The 19,374-nt window shown below is 43.3% G+C and overlaps 2 protein-coding genes and 1 pseudogene across 2 annotated transcripts; 2 read left to right on the top strand and 1 right to left on the bottom strand.

The window, feature by feature from the left end:
• The first annotated feature begins 387 nt into the window (after positions 1–387).
• Positions 388–3,059, top strand: LOC119251104 (putative olfactory receptor 2I1). The gene is made up of 3 exons (XM_037518594.1): positions 388–393; positions 607–654; positions 2,127–3,059. The coding sequence occupies exons 1-3, from the start codon at positions 388–390 to the stop codon at positions 3,057–3,059; spliced, it is 987 nt and encodes a 328-aa protein (XP_037374491.1).
• Positions 3,060–5,459: 2,400 nt separating this feature from the next.
• On the bottom strand, positions 5,460–6,526 carry LOC119251103 (ubiquitin D-like; annotated as a pseudogene).
• A 3,404-nt stretch (positions 6,527–9,930) lies between these two features.
• Positions 9,931–16,064, top strand: LOC119251102 (putative olfactory receptor 2I1). Its single transcript, XM_037518593.1, has 3 exons — positions 9,931–10,014; positions 12,058–12,141; positions 15,132–16,064. Exons 1-3 carry the CDS (start codon positions 9,931–9,933, stop codon positions 16,062–16,064), a joined length of 1,101 nt encoding a protein of 366 aa, XP_037374490.1.
• Positions 16,065–19,374: the final 3,310 nt, after the last annotated feature.

The following is a 19,374-nucleotide window of genomic DNA, read 5'->3' as shown; positions in this document are numbered from 1 at the left end:
TCTGCCACCTCCACCAGCTAATGCTGCTTTGCTGCCACCAAAAAGGCTCAAGTCCTTGTTTGTCTATCTCCCATTATGGGGATCTTCAAGAACAGATCTTGTCACTTCTGCCTGAGTCTTGATGCTTCCAGGGCATAGGTGAATTCTTGCCCAAAGACATTCTATTCCTTCCTCTGGTGAGGAGCCAAAAGGTGCCCACGCGTCTTCTTTCTAAGGTACTGGACTCTGATCTGAGGCATCTGTTCCAGAAATCAACAGTTATGTGGTAGAGAGTATTTTTCATCCTGCCCACTGCCATTTCAAACCCAGAACATCCAGAACAGAAGCAAGAGACCAACTTCTCATTTGGAAAGTGAAGGCCTAAATGCTAGTGCCAGAGATCGAGACATGAGGGTAAGTCATGCAGATGAAGCATATTCTAGAATACCTAATGAGGTCAAGATGAATTTTCTTTTAAATCAATTTGCCTTCCTGATGCTAGAGAGGGATCATTTTGAGTGGGGAGTTTAAGAGTGCACATCTGTTTGAGCTCTATATTTGGGAATTTGTGCATACATGTAGTAAGGATGTTGTCTGTGCAATTTGTTATGTTGTACTTGTTTTCAGAATTTGGCATATTTGGAGGGAAATGGTGATGATTGCCTGGCTGAACTGGTATGTGTCTATATAATCATGGAATTAGGAAATCTGATTTTATAGGTCCATATCTCTAGCACTGTTGAACCATAGGCCTGAATGTCATCTTTCGTTTTTAGCTCATCATCATGATGACTGCCATTATGTAAAATTAAATAAAAGATGTACCGTTATTCTCTGCAGTTCTTACCATATTAGGACCAGATTTAGTAAATAAACAATAATAAAACCTGCCAAGGATCTAGGGCTAGTCAGCTCTGCGTTAAAATCCTGATAAACATTCACAGACGATGTGACCGTAGCAAGTTATATAACCTCAGTTACCTTACTCTGTAAAACAGGAGCATTATCCAGTTTTCCAGCAAGCAAAGATCAGTCTGTGAAAGGGGACATAAACTTATATACCAGTGTGTCATTTCTCAGTGTAGGGATCTTCTAAGCCTTATTACTGATTTAAGAAATAGGGTTGATAATGGTTACCCTTTGTTGAAGAACTTCTATAAGCTCCTAAGTAAGCACACTATTCTAAGAGCTTTGTGTTTTGAACCCACCTTAATTCTGTTTTCATTTGGGGAAACTGGCCACAGAACAGTTAAGCCCCATGTCCAAGGCTGCTTACCCAAGAAATTGCAGTGTCCAGACCCCAATTTGGGCAGTCTGACTCTCGGACTCTTCTTCTTGAATTCATTAATACCTGTTCTGCCAAATGAGGATAAGATGAGAGAAGCATGTAAATATGATGTTGTATTTGGGGAAAACTGGAAATCTGAAAAATAAATGAGGGGCTGATTTTTAAATTAAGAATAGTGAATATGATCCTTAAAAAGTTATCTCTACAATGATACCTGTTGTGAAAGTTGTAGTAGAAAGATTTCTGCGTACCTTTTATCCATTATGTCAATCATTATGGTTTTTGTGCCATTAGGAAATTTGATTCAGCACCATTTTCAAGGGCTGAAGGCTTCTATGTCCTCTATACACTGGTTTGAAAAATATTGAAATTAGAGCTGTGGGATAATACAGGAAGTTTGGAGGTCATTTCCTTTTACAGGAGAAAAAAACTGAAGCAAAGGGAAATGAAGTGACTAGCCCATATCAAATAACTGGCCAAAGGCAGTGGAGCCAGGTGGAGAGAAGTCTCCTGACTTCTCATTGAATGTGCTTTCCTCTGCCCAAGTGACTCTTGATTTAAGAATTGTCCACATGAGCTGATCCATGTGGACTATGGTTATCATCTAGATCGTAAGTGAGAGGGGAATGGACATTGGAAGCAGCCTGTAAGAGAGATTCCCTACACATTAGAGTTCAGTGGTCAGCAAAATGAATAGGACATACCTAGTATGGGGTATAGCAAGCCTGGAGGTTCACACTTACTGTCCCCTTCCCCCTGCTCACCCCACATACCCTGGATTTCCTTTCTTTCTAAGGATTTCCTTTCTTTCTTTGCACATGTCCTGCTTCTAAACCTTCTGGGAGTTTCCCTCCTTTAGGCCAACCACAGCACAGAGGAGGGCTTTCTCCTGCTGGGTTTCATGGACTGGCCCTCCCTGCAGCCGGTCCTCTTCGCGTTTGTGCTTTTCTGCTACCTCCTGACTCTCACTGGCAACTCGGCGCTGGTGCTGCTGGCCGTGCGCGACCCGCGCCTGCACACGCCCATGTACTACTTCCTGAGTCACCTGGCCCTGGTGGACGTCGGCTTCACCACCAGTGTGGTGCCACAGCTGCTGGTCAACCTGCGCGGCCGCGCGCTGTGGCTGCTGCGCGGCGGCTGCATCGCTCAGCTGTACACGTTCCTGGCGCTGGGGTCGGCCGAGTGCGTCCTCCTGGCGGTGATGGCGCTGGACCGCGCGGCTGCCGTGTGCCGCCCGCTGCGCTACGCGGGGCTCGCGGCACCTAAACTCTGCCACGCGCTGGCGGCCGCCTCCTGGCTGGGCGGCCTCACCAACTCCGCCGCGCAAACTGTGCTCCTGGCCACACAGCCGCTGTGCCCACCCTACCGACTGGACCACTTCTCCTGTGAGCTGCCGGCGCTGCTCAAACTGGCCTGTGGTGGCAGCCGAGATGCCACCGAGCGCCAGATGTTTGTTGCCCGCGTGGTCATTCTGCTGGTGCCATCCACTGTGATACTGGCCTCCTATGGGGCCGTGGCGCGCGCAGTGTGGGGCATGCGAACCAGCGGGGGCCGGAAGAGAGCTCTGGGCACATGCGGGTCCCACCTGACTGCCGTCTGCCTGTTCTATGGCTCAGCCATCTACACCTACCTGCAACCCAGGCACAGCTACAATCAGGAACGGGGCAAGTTTGTTTCACTTTTCTACACGGTGGTCACACCGGCCCTCAACCCACTCATCTACACCTTGAGGAATAAGGAAGTGAAGGGCGCAGTGAGGAGATTGCTGGGGAGAGGGCAGACAGGACAGTGAGCATTGTTGGGGAGGGGAAAAAAGTGTTATAGCAGGACTATTTACAATAGCTCAGCTTAGGAAACAACCCAAATGCCCAGAAATAGATGACTGGATCATGAAGATGGAATATTACTCAGCAATCAAAAAGATAAGTCATGCAATTTGCAGCAACATGGATGGAGCTAGAAGGGATCATGCTCAATGATATAAGCCAGAAAGAAAAAGAAAAATACCGGATGGTCTCATTCATAGCAGGAATCTAGAAAACCTAAATAAGGGACCAGGTAAAAGAACAACTTTAATAAAGGAAAAATAAAAAACAAGAAGCAACTATAGACTAGAGAGGCACTGGTGTGGGGTCAGAGAGAGGAGGGATTGGGGTCAAATATGGGAGTGCAATTGTGGGGGGAATATAACCAAGATGAAAATGCATACATTGTGCAATAATGAAAAATGATGTAAGATATATATATATATATATATATAATAAAATATTAAAAAAAAAAGTGTTAGCCCAGACCCGAGGATGAAATGCACCTTGGAAAGTCTGTCACTTGAGCCTTCAGCCTGTTTGTTCCTACATGATAATCTGCAAGATTTGTCCTGGAAGAGCTGAGGGCTGATGGGGGAGGTCCCTTTCCCATGAAGAAATGTTCATGTGCTTGAGGGAAAATCCTTGTTACAGATGCAAGTTAAGGGAGAGAGAAATGGCCTCCACAGCTTTCTCCTATATGGAGGAGGAGGAAACATAATTTTGGTAATACCTTTCCCCTCCCTAAGGGATACTGTAGCCCCTCTGAAAATCCATATGCTGGTAAGATGACATGTGACATCATGCTTAACTATGGTTTTCTCCCATTGTGGAAGAGACCACAGAAGGCCTATGGTATCTGCAACAAGAGTCTCAAACTGACAAGAAAATCAAAGGCTCTACCCTACAGGAAACCCCCATCTAGAAAAAGCAGCATATCCTTGACAGGAAATTAGTCCAACCTAATGCTCACCAGCCTGGTGACTAGTGCCCACCACAGATCTCTAGGCCAATAAGTGCAGCAAGGAGGACCTATCAGTGTGGTTTTTTTGGGTGGGGTTAACTTGAGAAACTCTTCTGTGGGAAGTGGTTCTTGAGCAAGTTTTAAAATTAGAGCAGGATCTAGTCTAGTGCTGAAGAAGGTGGACATGTGTCAGGTTGTGAGAAAGCCGTGCATGAGACCAGTAATGAGAAATGAGAGAGCAACAGTGAGTCAGAGGAGTAAATGTAGTGAGTGAAATGGAACAAGACTAGAGTTTCCAAAAATGGAACAGACCACTGCTAGTAATGTTAGAGAGGAAGGATTTCCTGAGCAAACTCCATGCAGGTTTTGTGGACTCTACCCCCACTCCAGACCAGAGCCATCAAGACACGGGGAACTAAATCCTGTGATCATGAAAGGGAGGGTTGCGAGGACATGAAGGTGGAGTTAAGCAGCCATGTTTTTTGTTTGGGTGTACAACCAGCCATGTGAGTTGGGGTCTCTCTATTGTCCTCATGGTGCTTGGATTTTTGCCAGCTCTCAGCGGGTCATTGGGATTCCAGGTCAGGGGAATGGCGGGATGCATTCACACATATATCTCCCTCTTTTTCTCCCTGACTTATTCATTTCTTCATTTCCCCTTTTAAGTGCGCTGTTGAAGACCCACAGTCAGGCAACCCATTTCGTATTGGGATTGCCCTGTAACAGCAATGAAAGCAGAGAGAAGGAAGCACAATCGGCCAGAACTTGGGCAGTGTTGGGGTCCAGTCAGGCCTGTCCACCCTCACTCCAATAGCTTCCCTGACTCTTGAGAGGACCTCCAGATCCTAGGACATGAAGAACAGAAACATGTCCATAGTCCCCTGCCTTTCAGAAAGCCTGTTCCCTCTGAAAGCCTATCTGCTCCTAAGGAACCTCCACAAGAAACAAAATATCTACATCTCAGGGGAAAGTAGCTCACTTCATAATCATGTCACTGTTCTCTACAAGTGATATTCCATTTGGCTCAAAAATTATTGCGCAATATGATAGATGAATTCCTGGGTCAAATATAGGAACACAGACACTAATGACACATGAGTTTGTTGAATGGGAAAGGAAATGCTAGTTTTTCTGTAAGTCAGCCAAGTAAACATTATATTGCAAGATGGCTTTGCATGGTATTTTTAATGTGCTCTAAAATTTATTTTATGTTCTCAGTAACATACTATACACCAATTGCCACATAATTATGTTAGAATCATATCATTGTAGATTTAGCTGCAGCTAAATTTGGTGTGGTACTCCACACCAACTCTACTTTTCCTGTCCGTTTGTTTCTCATTAATTTTGGGAGATTAACATCATAGGGTGTGATTGGCCAGTAAGCACTAAAAGGAAATAAGATTTATTTTCTCCTGGGTGGTCATCCCCCAATACAGTAACGGTTCAGGAAGAGAAAATCGCCCCCTCTGATGTCGTACTCTGCCATGGTCTTCCCATTTTCCAGTCTCTTCCCATTGCAAGTCACAATCTGTCTCTTGGGGCGCACACCAGTGTTCTCCTCAATCATCTTTTTCACCTGTTTCACCGAGCTGTAACTTCGCACCTGGAGGAGATGCCTCTGCCCCTCGTCACCCGGCTCCACCAGAATCAAGGGCATCTCCTCATCACTGGGCTTCACTACCTTCAGAGTGAGGTGGATGGTTGTCTCCTTGTCAATGCCATAAGAGGACAGTGTTCTCTGGGGCTCTAGGGTCGTTGTGCCGAGCAGAAGGACCTGTTCCTGCACAGGAACCTTGGTCTGAGATCGGACATGTTCACTGATCTTATTCACGCTGTCATTAGAGTTGGCAGTGAAGGTCATCATATTCCATGCCTTGGAATGGACATTCACCTGGACATCAAAGGACAAGGGTTAGTTGCTGAGAATGGTTGCCCCCTTTTCCACCCCTTAATGGTCTGTCATTTTGGAAATTCCAGATTATAACACAAACAAGGAAATCAGTCTTATTCCTTTAAGGCATAACCTCTTACCCATCCCAAAATGTCATTAATAATGTCCCACCTTTTTTTTAACCAAAGTGCCCTGGAGATGATGTGTCAAATGGCTACCCCTGATGGCCAAAGGGGTTAAGCACAGCACTGTGAAGCTATTTGCAGCCTCTGCAGCATGAGGTCTATCCTAGGGAGCTACCCACATGGCACAGAAGACCTCTCCTGTCTCGTCACTGCTCCCCTCAGCAGTGTATTTCTGTGAATCATCCTGTTCTTTTTCCTATTCTGTCTCTGCTTTATCTTCTCACTCTCCCCACCTCTGGCCTTTACCCCAGTTCTTGTTTGCATAAATAAATTAATATTTGAAAAATGTTTAAAAAAAGAAATACAACTACACAGCATCCAAAGATGTACACCAGACTCGCAAAAACAACTCCCCAAAAGAATTTCTGAGTCCTGGCAGCCTATTGGGGCACTCACTGGGCTGTCCTCCATAACTACCTTAGAGGAAGCTGGTTAAGATACAGAGTCTCTGTATTGTTTGTTTCCTTTTTTAATGTCCCTTTGTTTTGTAATAGTAACCTACATATTATAGCAACAGTGTGTTCAATATCTCTTGTCCATCTGTATTTCCTATGTTCTGATATCTACTTATTATAGAATATTATCACCTTTAATTAGACTAGGGCCTCACTCACAGAAGATAGAGACTATATCCAGCTCTACTTCAATAACCTAGAAATTGTGAAGCTCATCTCTGTTTGGTCTCCTGAAGGATTTGGGGTGGGTGTCCTTCATGCTCCATTCAAAAAATTTTCCTAATCAATAATTCCAGTTTTAATTCCCCCATTCCCCCACTCCTTCTTTTGGGTTTGTGCAAACCCCATGTGTTTGTTGGTTTCAAGATGGTGAAATGATGTGAAAACAGTCCTGACTTGGAAGGAAGTTAATGGCTTCCCTGGAATTTAAACCAACTCCAGAGAAGAAAAAAGTCTTAAGTCACCTCAATTGCTTTGTCATTGGGGTAGCAATCCCATGTTTTAGAGTAAATGGTGGTGCCTTGCTTAAATAAAAATGATATTGAATGTTTAATTGTGTGCAGGGTTTCTGGATAAAGCTGTAGTCCTGTCACATGGGGGTAGTACCTTCTACTTTAATACTAGAGAGTTACTTAAATATGGCTCAAAATGGCACATTTCAAAATGTAGTTATAATTCACATTTTGTGCTCCTATGAGAAATCTTCCAAGTCTAGATGCCACAGTCTTCACTGGACTGTCACTTGTCCGCGTTAAGTATTGCCTTCATAACAGCTTCTCTTCATAGTGACTGTAGTCTTATACAAGGTAATGCATCAGTTTGTTAACAATTCAGGATAAATGCTTTTTTTGTGAAACTGTCTTTTGGGAAGAGAGGGAAGTTTAAGAGTTCTGAACCATTGATCAGGATTGGGTGAAAGGGGCCCATGATAATATTTTCCTCATTTGTAATCTTGCCAGCTCTCTTGAGCACAAAGTTCACCCACTTCTGACCATTTGGGATCTGAGAGCTCAAGCTAATATTAAAACCAAACCAAACTAAACAATAAACTTGAAAAATCATGTTCTTAAATTGAACTCTTTTTAGCCAGTTAATACTATTGGGAAAATTAATTATTATTTAAAAATTATTTATTTACTTATATTTTTAAAAAGTTTTATTTATTCATACACACAAGAACTGGGAGACAGGTCAGATGCATGCGGTAGGGTGAGAGGATTCATCAGAGACAGACCAGGGAACAGATCAGGCTGAATGAGTGAAATACACTGCTGAGGGGAGCAGGGGGTGACAGGAGAGGTCTGCCCTCCAGGATCAAACCCACACTGCAGAGGCTGCAGACAGCTTCAAAATGCTGCACTCAACCATCTGCACCACCAGGGGAGACCCTTAATGTTCCTTTTGATATGCAGAAGAAGCTCTGTAATTTGATGTAGTTCCAGCTGTTCATCTTTTCCTTCACTATCTTTGCTTTAGGTGATGTGTCTTTAAAGATTTTACTGAGATGTATGTCATCTAGTGTTTTGCTTATATTTTGTTCTATATATTTTATGGTGTCAGGTCTTATGTCTAATTCTTTAATCCATTTTGAGTTTGTTTTTGTGCATGGTGTGAGGTGGCAGTCTAACTTCATTTGTTTTTCTTGTAGCTGTCCAGTTTTCCCAGCACCATTTATTGAACAAACTGTCCTTGTTCCATTGGATTTTGTTTGCTCCTTTGTCAAAGATTAGTTGTCCATATATGTGTGGCCTTATTTCTGGGTTTTCTATTCGATTCCATTGGTCTGTGTGTCTATTTTTGTTCCAGTACCATACTTTTTAAATTATTACTGTTTTGTAGTATAGTTTGAAATCTGGGCATTTGATACCTCCATTCCCCTTCTTTTTATTCAGTAGTGCCTTGGCTATCGACTTTTTTTTTTGTGGCTCCATATGAATTTCATCAATATTTGTTCTATTTTTTTTTGTGGAATTTCATGGACATTTTTATTGGAATAGCATTGAATCTGTAAATTGCTTTTGGGAGGATGGCCTTTTTAATAATATTAATACTTCCAATCCATGAGCAGAGGGTGTTTTTCCTTTTCTTTGTGTATTCTTCTATTTCTTTTAACAATGTTTTATAATTTTATTTGTATAGGTCCTTCTCCTCTTCTTTTTAGGTTTATTCCCAAGCATTTGATTTTTTTTGTTTTGATTATAAAAGGGATGGGTTTCTTGATTTTTTCTTCTTCAGATTGTTTGTTTGTTTATAGAAAGGTGGCTGATTTTTGTGTGTTGATTTTGTACCCTGCTACTTTACTAAACGGGTTGATTTTTTTCATTAGTTTTTCTGTGGAGGTTTTGGAGTTCTCTATGTATGTTATAATATCATCTACAAATAGGGACTGCTTTACTTCTTCTTTCCCTGTTTGGATTCCTCACATGCCTTTTTCTTGTCTTATTGTTCTGTCTAGAACTTCCAGTATTATATTGAAAAGCAGTGGTGAGAGTGGATATCCTTGTCTTGTTCCAGACTTAAGGGAAAGGCTTTCAGCTTTTCATCATTGAGAATGATATTGGCTATGGGTTTGTCATATATGGCCTTTATTATGTTAAGATACGTTCCTTCTATCCTGAGAATTTCAAGAGCCTTTATCATAAATGGATGCTGAACTTTGTTGAATGCTTTCTCAGCAGGTGTTGTTGATGTGTTTGGATTACATTAATTGATTTTTGGATGTTGAACCATCCTTGTGCCCCTGGAATAAATCCCACTGATCATGGTGAATTATCTTTTGGATGCCTTGTTGGATTCAGTTGGCTAGAATTTATTGATGACTTTTGCATCAGTGTTCGTGGGAGAGATTGGTCTGTAGTTTTCTCTTTTGTGTATTGTCCTTGTTTGGTTTTGGTATTAGTGTAATGTTGGCTTTGTGAAACGTATTTGGTAGTATCCCTTTGATGGCCTTTTTTTGTAGGAGTTATTGTGGGGAGAAGATCAGTGTGAGGCTGGAGGTGAGGTGGTGAAAGAATTCACTAGAGATTGAGTAGAAAACAGAAAAGGGACTATAACTGAGATGAAAATGCATACATTGTACAAAAATGAAAATATATGTAAAAAATATGTAAAATGGCTCTGCTTCCACTGAAAGGGTCAATGTGATCAGTCATATGGCCTGGTTCCAGCAGCATCCTTATTAATTCCTTTTTATGTATTCAAGCCTCTCAAATGTTCCAGCTTGTCAAGGGGTGGAGGCTTAGTTTTCAACCTTATTAAAAGATACCCCAGCAGGAATGTTGCTTTTTTGAAGGCATGATGCAAATTGGTGGAAGGAATAAAGAGAGATGAAGGAAAGCAGAGGATGCAAGGACTCTTGGAATGAGTGAAAGTGAGAGCATCCCCTTTGACAGCCTGCATGAGCCACCTAGTGCTTCCCATCAGGCGGAGGTGAGCAAAGAGCCTGTGAGTGCAGGAGGCAGAGCCTGGAGGAAGATCAGCTCTCAGTCTGATGTAAAGGTGTATAAAACTGCTCTCCCAGAACTGTGATAAAATGTTCTACCATATGAAATGCACTATGTGGCAATAGGGAAACCACCTAATCGAGAGAGGGATTTAAACAAAGTTTGAGGGCAAGCCTGGAATCCTCCCAGGAAAAACTATTAATAAATCATTAAAGGATTCTCCTGCTCTCTAACATACCCAGAGAGGATATGGTTTCTGAGAAATCGCGTCCTTTCAAAGAATGTAAACAAATCTGGATTTTCATCTTTCCCTTTTCCCTCCTTCCTTCCAATGTGAAATCCCCTCTCAGTCCAAGGTCCAGGTGGGGCTGTTGCAGACCCCTGGTGCCCTTTTTTGGCCACAGGTGACCTCATGTATATGTGAAATCTAAAACCATTGACTCATTGAAACGGAGAATATATTGGTGTTTGCAGGGGCTGACGGGTGGCAGAAATGGGGAGATATCAGTCAAACGGTGAAAACTTACAGTTATAAAATGAATAAATGCTCGGGATGTAATATGCAGCCATAGCAACTATACTTAATTGTTTGATTTACTTAAAAGTTGCCCTGAGAGCAAAATATTTTGGTCTCACTATAACAATAGCAACAAAAAGCAAAAAAAAATTATGTAAGGTGGAGGAAATGTTAACTAAAGTGTAGTGAAAGATTTGTTTGTTTGCAACATAGTTGTCACATCATTATAAATCACCTAAATTTATATACCTTTATATATTTATTCTGTCTAAATAGAGCTCAAACTATTAATAAAAGCTAAAAAGAAAAAGTAAAGGTAGTGTGCTTGAATATAAAATGGAACTTCTCAGTATGGTTATTGCCTTTTTTTACAGACACAATCAGCCAAAGAAATGTAGAGGATGGGTAGGGTTAGAATTGAATTTAAATAACATGGTGATTTAACAAAGGGAGGGTCACAATGTGAAGAGTGGCAGGAATAATGAGAAAATATGTGCAAAGGCAAAATTATAGGATTGACAAGTGAATATTTGCTGGACTTAGAAAGAAACAAAGACATGTGAAAGGTGATGACTGTGATAAATTTCTAGATGCCTAATGAGGAAGGAACTGAGAGGCAAGAAAAATTTCTATGTAGATACTGAATGAAAAAACAAAGAATTATGAGAGTGACACCACTGGGGAGAATGTTTGCGACTCAGGAACAAAAATCTTCAAGAAAAAGGTGCTAACGCAGAGGATGGCAGCAACAATAGAGGTAGTGGGCAAAATGCTGATGGCATGAAGCAGAGCTGTGCTCAAAACTGAGGATGACTCCATCTCACACAAGTAAGGGAATTTTTCCATGTGACCTTGAGGGTCACTGAGTTCAAATGTCTAGTGTAATGACACTCAGAGAATGCGATTCCAAACCAGTTATAAATTGGAGTAGAAATGATATTGAAAGAGAATCATGCCATCTCTGGCCTCCACACATTGCGAGGGACACACCACTGTAAAAGATCTTTCCCTCTAGAATTTTCCCTTCCTCATCTTGGGGACTCCTCTCTGGACACCTCCATGCCAATTACTAGTTGTGGGAATCGGACAAGGATTCCTCAGAGATGCATCCTCTGGAGCTGACGTCAGTTGATTCCCCTGTTTCCTCTAGTGAGAGGCCCCAGCAGTGCACTCCCTCCTCCCCTATAACCTCTATGCCCTTCAGAACCCAGAGGCATTTCTGCCACCTCCACCAGCTAATGCTGCTTTGCTACCACCAAAAAGGCTCAAGTCCTTGTTTGTCTATCTTCCATTATGAGGTTCTTCAAGAACAGATCTTGTCACTTCTGCCTGAGTCTTGATGCTTCCATGGCATAGGTGAATTCTTGCCCAAAGACATTCTATTCCTTCCTCTGGTGATGAGCCAGAAGGTGCCCACCCATCTTCTTTCTAAGGTACTGGACTCTGATCTGAGGCATCTGTTCCAGAAATCAACAGTCATGTGGTAGAGAGTATTTTTCATCCTGCCCACTGCCATTTTAAACCCAGAGCATCCATAACAGAAGCAAGAGACCAACTTCTCGTTTGGAAAGTGAAGGCCTAAATGCTAGTGCCAGAGAACAAGACATGAGGGTAAGTCATGCAGATGAAGCATATTCTAGAATACCTAATGAGGTCAAGATGAATTTTCTTTTAAACCAATTTGCCTTCCTGATGCTAGACAGGGATCATTTTGAGCGGGGAGTTAAAGAGCGCACATCTGTTTGAGCTCTATATTTGGGAATTTGTGCATACATATAGTAAGGATGTTGTCTGTGCAATTTGTTATGTTGTACCTGTTTTCAGAATTTGGCATATTTGGAGGGAAATGGTGATGATTGCCTGGCTGAACTGATATGTGTCTATATAATCATAGAATTAGGAAATCTGATTTTATAGGTCCATATCTCTAGCACTGTTGAACCATAAGTCTGAATGTCATCTCTTGTATTTAGCTCATCTCCATGATGACTGCCATTATGTAAAATTAAATAAAAGATGTACCGTTATACTCTGCAGTTCTTAGCATATTAGAACCTGATTTATTAAATAAACAACAAATAAAAACCCTCTAAGGATCTCAGGACTGGTCAGCTCTGCGTTGAAATCCTGATAAACATTCACAAAGGCTGTGACCATAGCAAGTTATATAACCTCAATTACCTTACTTTGTAAAACAGGAGTATTATCGGGCCTCCCCTTGTGGTGCAGCGGTTGAGCGCTGGGCTGTGAAGCTGCCCATAGCCTCTGCTGCGCTGGTTCGATTCCCGGCCGCCAGGGAGGGTCCCACATGGCCCGCAGACCTCTCCTGCTGCCCGCTGCTCCCCTCAGCAGTGTATTTCATCATTCTGCCTGTTCTGTTCTCCGCTCTGGCTCTGGTGAATTCTCTCACCCTCCCGTGCTTCTGACTGTACCCATTGCTTATATAAGTAAATAAATAAATCTTTAAAAAAAAAACAAAAACAGGAGTATTATCCAGTTTTCCAGCGAGTAAAGATCAGTCTATGAAAGGGGACATAAATTTATATATCAGTGTGTCATTTCTCAGCGTAGGAATCTTCTAAGTCCTATTACTGATTTAAGAAATAGTGATGATAATGTTTACACTTTACTGAAGAACTTTTTTTTTAAAGAGTATGACTCCATTTTATTTATTTATTTTTAAAGATAGATTTATTTATTTATTTATTTATCCAAGCACTGGGTACAGTCAGAAGCGTGGGAGGGTGAGAGAATTCACCAGAGCCAGAGGGGAGAGCAGAGCAGGCGAAAGGACCGAAGTACACTGCTGAGGGGAGCAGTGGGCGGCAGGAGAGGTCTGCGTGCCATGTGGGACCCTCGCCCGGGTGGCCGGGGATGGAACCGGCGCTACAGAGATTGCTGGCAGCTTCGCAACCCAGCGCTCAACTGCTGAGCCACGGGGGAGGTTCTACTGAAGAACTTCTATGAGCTCCTAAGTAAGCACACTGTTCTAAGAGCTTTGTGTTTTGAACCCACCTTAACAATTCTGTTTTCATTTGGGGAAACTGGCCACAGAACAGTTAAGCCCCATGTCCAAGGTGGCTTATCCAAGAAATTGCAGGGTCCAGACTCCAATTTGGGCAGTCTGACTCTCGGACTCTTGTTCTTGAATTCATTAAAAACTGTTCTGCCAAATGAGGATAAGATGAAAGAAGCATGTAAATATGATGTTGTATTTGGGGAAAACTGGAAATCTGAAAAATAAATGAGGGGCTGATTTTTAAATTAAGAATAGTGAATTTGATCCTTAAAAAGTTATCTCTACAATGATACCTGTTGTGAAAGATGTAGTAGAAAGATTTCTGCGTACCTTTTATCCATTATGTCAATCATTATGGTTTTTGTGCCATTAGGAAATTTGATTCAGCACCATTTTCAAGGGCTGAAGGCTTCTATGTCCTCTTTACACTGGTTTGAAAAATATTGAAATTAGAGCTGTGGGATAATACAGGAAGTTTGGAGGTCATTTCCTTTTACACGTGAAAAAAAAAATGAAGCAAAGGGAAATGAACATATCAAATAACTGGCCAAAGGCAGTCAGCCAGGTGGAGAGAAGTCTCCTAACTTCTCATTGAATGTGCTTTCCTCTGCCCAAGTGACTCTTGATTTAAAAGCTGGTCCACATGAGCTGATCCGTGTGGACTATGGTTATCACACTATATAGTAAGTGGAAGGGGAATGGACATTGGAAGCAGCCTGTAAGAGAGATTCCCTACACATTAGAATTCAGTGGTCAGCAAAATGAAGGGTTGTATTACAAGAACTACAGCACCTGAAATGAATAGGACATACCTAGTATGGGGTATAGCAAGCCTGGAGGTTCACACTTATTGTCAGGCACTACACATTTCCTAAGCAGGAAGGAGACTCAGAGTGAAATCTGTTTTGAAGTCAGCATATGAATAGATAAAGAAATTCTGGAATATATACTCAATGGAATACTACACAGCTGTGAAAAATGAAATAGTGGCTTTTGGGGACAAAATAACCTGAAGATGAAATAAGTCAAAAAGTGAAAGATAGATAACAAATTAATTCCCTCACCTGTGGAGAATAAATAACAAAAAACCACACACAAACAAAATACAGCAGTCATAAATGTCAAACTTAGTGAATGAATTTAATGTTTATCAGAGGGATGGGGTAGGGAAGACCTAGAGCGAGCACTGTATAGTGGCTTGTTGAAAGGTGAGTGGAACATGTACACATATGGAGGAACAAAAATGTACAGATTAAATATAAATTAAGAAAAAAAAGAAATGAAAGTGTTTCGTGTTGAGGAGGAAATTCAGATTTCTACATTGGTCGGAGGAGTCCATCCAGAAACAGGCAAGTAGTTGAAATGCACCGATTGTGAAAACCAGACCCTAGAGAGCACAGCTCCCACGTGTCGGGTCATAAGGGTTCAGATCCGTGGTTTCAACATTACGCAACCACAGGGTGTGTTTCTACCCCTTCCCCCTGCTCGCCCCACATACCCTGGATTTCCTTTCTTTCTAAGGCATGATGACACCTTTGCACATGTCCTGCTTCTAAACCTTCTGGGAGTTTCCCTCCTTTAGGCCAACCACAGCACAGAGGAGGGCTTTCTCCTGCTGGGTTTCATGGACTGGCCCTCCCTGCAGCCGGTCCTCTTCGCGTTTGTGCTTTTCTGCTACCTCCTGACTCTCACTGGCAACTCGGCGCTGGTGCTGCTGGCCGTGCGCGACCCGCGCCTGCACACGCCCATGTACTACTTCCTGAGTCACCTGGCCCTGGTGGACGTCGGCTTCACCACGAGCGTGGTGCCGCAGCTGCTGGTCAACCTGCGCGGCCGCGCGCTGTGGCTGCAGCGCAGCGGCTGCATCGCTCAGCTGTACACGTTCCTGGCGCTGGGGTCGGTCGAGGGTGTCCTCCTGGCGGTGATGGCGCTGGACCGCGCGGCTGCCGTGTGCCGCCCGCTGCGCTACGCGGGGCTCGCGGCGCCAAAACTCTGCCGCGCACTGGCTGCCGCCTCCTGGCTGGGCGGCCTCACCAACTCCGCCGCGCAAACTGTGCTCCTGGCCACACAGCCGCTGTGCCCACCCTACCGACTGGACCACTTCTCCTGTGAGCTGCCGGCGCTGCTCAAACTGGCCTGTGGTGGCAGCCGAGATGCCACCGAGCGCCAGATGTTCGCTGCCCGCGTGGTCATCCTGCTGGTGCCATCCACTGTGATACTGGCCTCCTATGGGGCCGTGGCGCGCGCAGTGTGGGGCATGCGAACCAGCGGGGGCCGGAAGAGAGCGCTGGGCACATGCGGGTCCCACCTGACCGCGGTCTGCCTGTTCTATGGCTCAGCCATGTACACCTACCTGCAACCCAGGCACAGCTACAACCAGGCACGGGGAAAGTTTGTCTCACTTTTCTACACTGTGGTCACACCGGCCCTCAACCCACTCATCTACACCCTGAGGAATAAGGAAGTGAAGGGCGCAGTGAGGAGATTGCTGGGGAGAGGGCAGACAGGACAGTGAGCATTGTTGGGGAGGGGAAAAAAGTGTTATAGCAGGACTATTTGCCATAGCTAAGCTTTGGAAACAACCCAAATGCCCAAAAATAGATGACTGGATCAAGAAGGTGTGGTATATATACACAATGGAATATTACTCAGCAATCAAAAAAGATAAACTCATGCAATTTGCAGCAACATGGATGGCGCTGGAAGGGATCATGCTCAGCGAAATAAGCCAGAAAGAAAAAGAAAAATACTGGATGGTCTCACTCATAGCAGAAAACCTAAAAAACCTAGAAAACCTAAAAAAGGCACCAGGAAAAAGAATAACTATAATAAAGGAAAAAGCAAAATCAAGAAGCAACTATAGACCAGAGACACACTGCGGGGGAGGTGCGGAGAGAGGAGGGATTGGGGTCAAAATAGGGGCACAGTTGTGGGGGGAATATAACCAAGATGAAAATGCATACATTGTGCGATAATGAAAAATGATGTAAGAAACACATAAAATAAAATATTAAAAAAAAAGTGTTAGCCCAGGCCTGAGGATGAAATGCACCTTGAAAAGTCTATCACTTGAGCCTTCAGCCTGTTCATTCCTAGATGATAATCTGCAAGATTTGTCCTGGAAGAGTTGAGAGCTGATGGGGGAGTTCCCTTTCCCATGAAGAAATGTTCATGTGCTTGAGGGAAAATCCCTGTATCTTCTACAAGTTTAGGGAGGGAGAAATGGCCCTCCAGCTTTCTCCTATACTGAGGAGGAGAAAACGTGATTTAGGGACAACCTTTCCCCTCTCTGAAAATCCATATGCTGGTAAGATGACATGTGACATCATGCTTAACTATGGTTTTCTCCCATTGTGGAAGAGACCACGGAAGGCCTATGGTATCTGCAACAAGAGTCTCAAACTGACAAGAAAATCAAAGGCTCTACCCTACAGGAAACCCCCATCTAGAAAAAGCAGCATATCCTTGACAGGAAATTAGTCCAACCTAATGCTCACCAGCCTGGTGACTAGTGCCCACCACAGATCTCTAGGCCAATAAGTGCAGCAAGGAGGACCTATCAGTGTGGTTTTTTTGGGTGGGGTTAACTTGAGAAACTCTTTTGTGAGAAGTGGTTCTTGAGCAAGTTTTAAAACTAGAGCAGGATCTAGTCTAGTGCTGAAGAAGGTGGACATGTGTCAGGTTGTGAGAAAGCCGTGCATGAGACCAGTAATGAGAAATGAGAAAGCAACAGTGAGTCAGAGGAGTAAATGTAGTGAGTGAAATGGAACAAGACTAGAGTTTCCAAAAATGGAACAGACAACTGGTAGTAATATTAAGGGGAAAGGATTTCCTGAGCAAACTCCATGCAGGTTTTGTGGACTCCACCCTCCTCCAGACCAGAACCATCAAGTGCGGCAGGCTGTGCCTCCCATGCTGTCTCTTGACATGGTCCAGGCATTGGGGGAGACTCCCGAGAAGCGGGGAGTTCCTGTGCTCCCCCAAAGAGGGAAATTTTTGCTTCCCAGAAGAGGGGAGTTCTTGCACTTCCCAAGAAGATCTGACCTAGGGAGTCTCCATGGCAACGCCTGCTAAAGCTCTCCTCTTTGTTCTTGGTTAATGCAGAAGTTAGTTATTAATTGGCATATGAAAACCCATTTTGGACCTAGACATTAATTGATTTATTGTTCTCACCCTTGAATCAGTATCAAAGAAAGTAAACAATGCTAAAGGTATAGCTAGGAAATGTTCCGGCCCTGAGAACTATGGAGAACAAGCTGCCCTGAACCAGCTGTGCTTGGAAGCCATAGGCTAATACGGGGGTGCATGCTTGTGGCAGCAGTACATTTCCTGGTGTATGCAAGTGCGAGAGGTCAGTAGTTCACAGGTCCTGTGGAGGTCAGGAATTTCTAGTTAAGAGTTAGACTTAAGTAGAACTTACTTTGATGATTTGTTGAGTTGTTTTGATGAGTTGTTTTAGACCACTTTGAAGTAATCAATAAATTAACCAAGTTAATTGAGTGCTAGGAGATAGATTGATTTTAGTAATTGGATATAGAATAGGAATTTTACACCCACTCTGTAACTGGGAAAGTTTAATTGTTGCCAAATGTTGTGCTGTCATATATGATTGCTCATGTTAGTAAATGAGCTGTACCTAGGAAACTAATTGTTCTTAAGGTTACCAGAGAAATGCCCTGTAGGTGTGAGACCTAGGAGTCTTTACATGTTCATGAGAAAATAGGTATTGATTGTTTCTGTTCTGCCTCAATGCTTACACTGATGTAATCCCATCACTTGCCTTAAGGTATAAATAAAGACCCTCTGAGACCCTCAGCATGAGATACTTGCACGAACTAAGGTGTCTGTGTCTTTCTCACCCCTACCTCGTTCCACTTCCCCTCAGCCCTGCGAGAAAAACTTTCACCAACACCGTCCTCTCCTTTCTGAGATCCCTGACACAACTTCTAGCTGGAACTGGTCTCCAGCATTCAAGACACTGGGAACTAAAATCCCATGATCACCAAAGGGAGGGTTGCGAGGATCTGAAGGTGGAGTTAAGCAGCCATGTTTTTTGTTTGGGTATATAACCAGCCATGTGAGTTGGGGTCTCTCTCTTGGCCTTATGGCGCTTGGATTTTTGCCAGCTCTCAGTAGGTCGTTGGGATTCCAGGTCATGGGAATGGCAGGACACATTCACGAATTTATCTCCCTCTTTTTCTCCCTCACTTATTCATTTCTTCATTTCCCCTTCTCTTATAAATAAACCTTTTAGTAACCTTTTGTGTGTGCCTGCAGTTTAGCATTAAGGAGTCCCTTTTAAGTGCGCTGTTGAAGACCCACAGTCAGGCAACCCATTTCGTATTGGGGTTGCCCTGTAACAGCAAGGAAAGCAGAGAGAAGGAAGCACAATCGGCCAGAACTTGGGCAGTGTTGGGGTCCAGTCAGAAACCAGGCCTGTCTACCCTACCCTCACTCCAATAGCTTCCCTGACTCTTGAGAGGACCTCCAGATCCTAGGACATGCAGAACAGAAACATGTCCACAGTCCCCTGCCTTTCAGAAAGCCTATTCCCTCTGAAAGCCTATCTGCTCCTAAGGAACCTCCACAAGAAACAAAATATCTACGTCTCATGGGAAAGTAGCTCACTTCATAATCATGTCACTGTTCTCTATAAAGTGACATTCCATTTGGCTCAAAAATTATTGCATAATATGATAGATGAATTCCTGGATCAAATATAGGAACACAGAAACTAATGACACATGAGTTTGTTGAATGGGAAAGGAAATGCTAGTTTTTCTGTAAGTCAGCCAAGTAAACATTATATTGCAAGATGGCTTTGC

This window comes from Talpa occidentalis, unplaced genomic scaffold (genome assembly GCF_014898055.3).
Source record: "Talpa occidentalis isolate TD23 unplaced genomic scaffold, MPIMG_talOcc4v2.1 talOcc4.2, whole genome shotgun sequence".
In the NCBI taxonomy this organism is placed as follows: Eukaryota; Metazoa; Chordata; class Mammalia; order Eulipotyphla; family Talpidae; genus Talpa; species Talpa occidentalis.
Note: the sequence above shows the minus strand (reverse complement) of the source record. Positions and strands in the feature narration are given on the sequence as shown.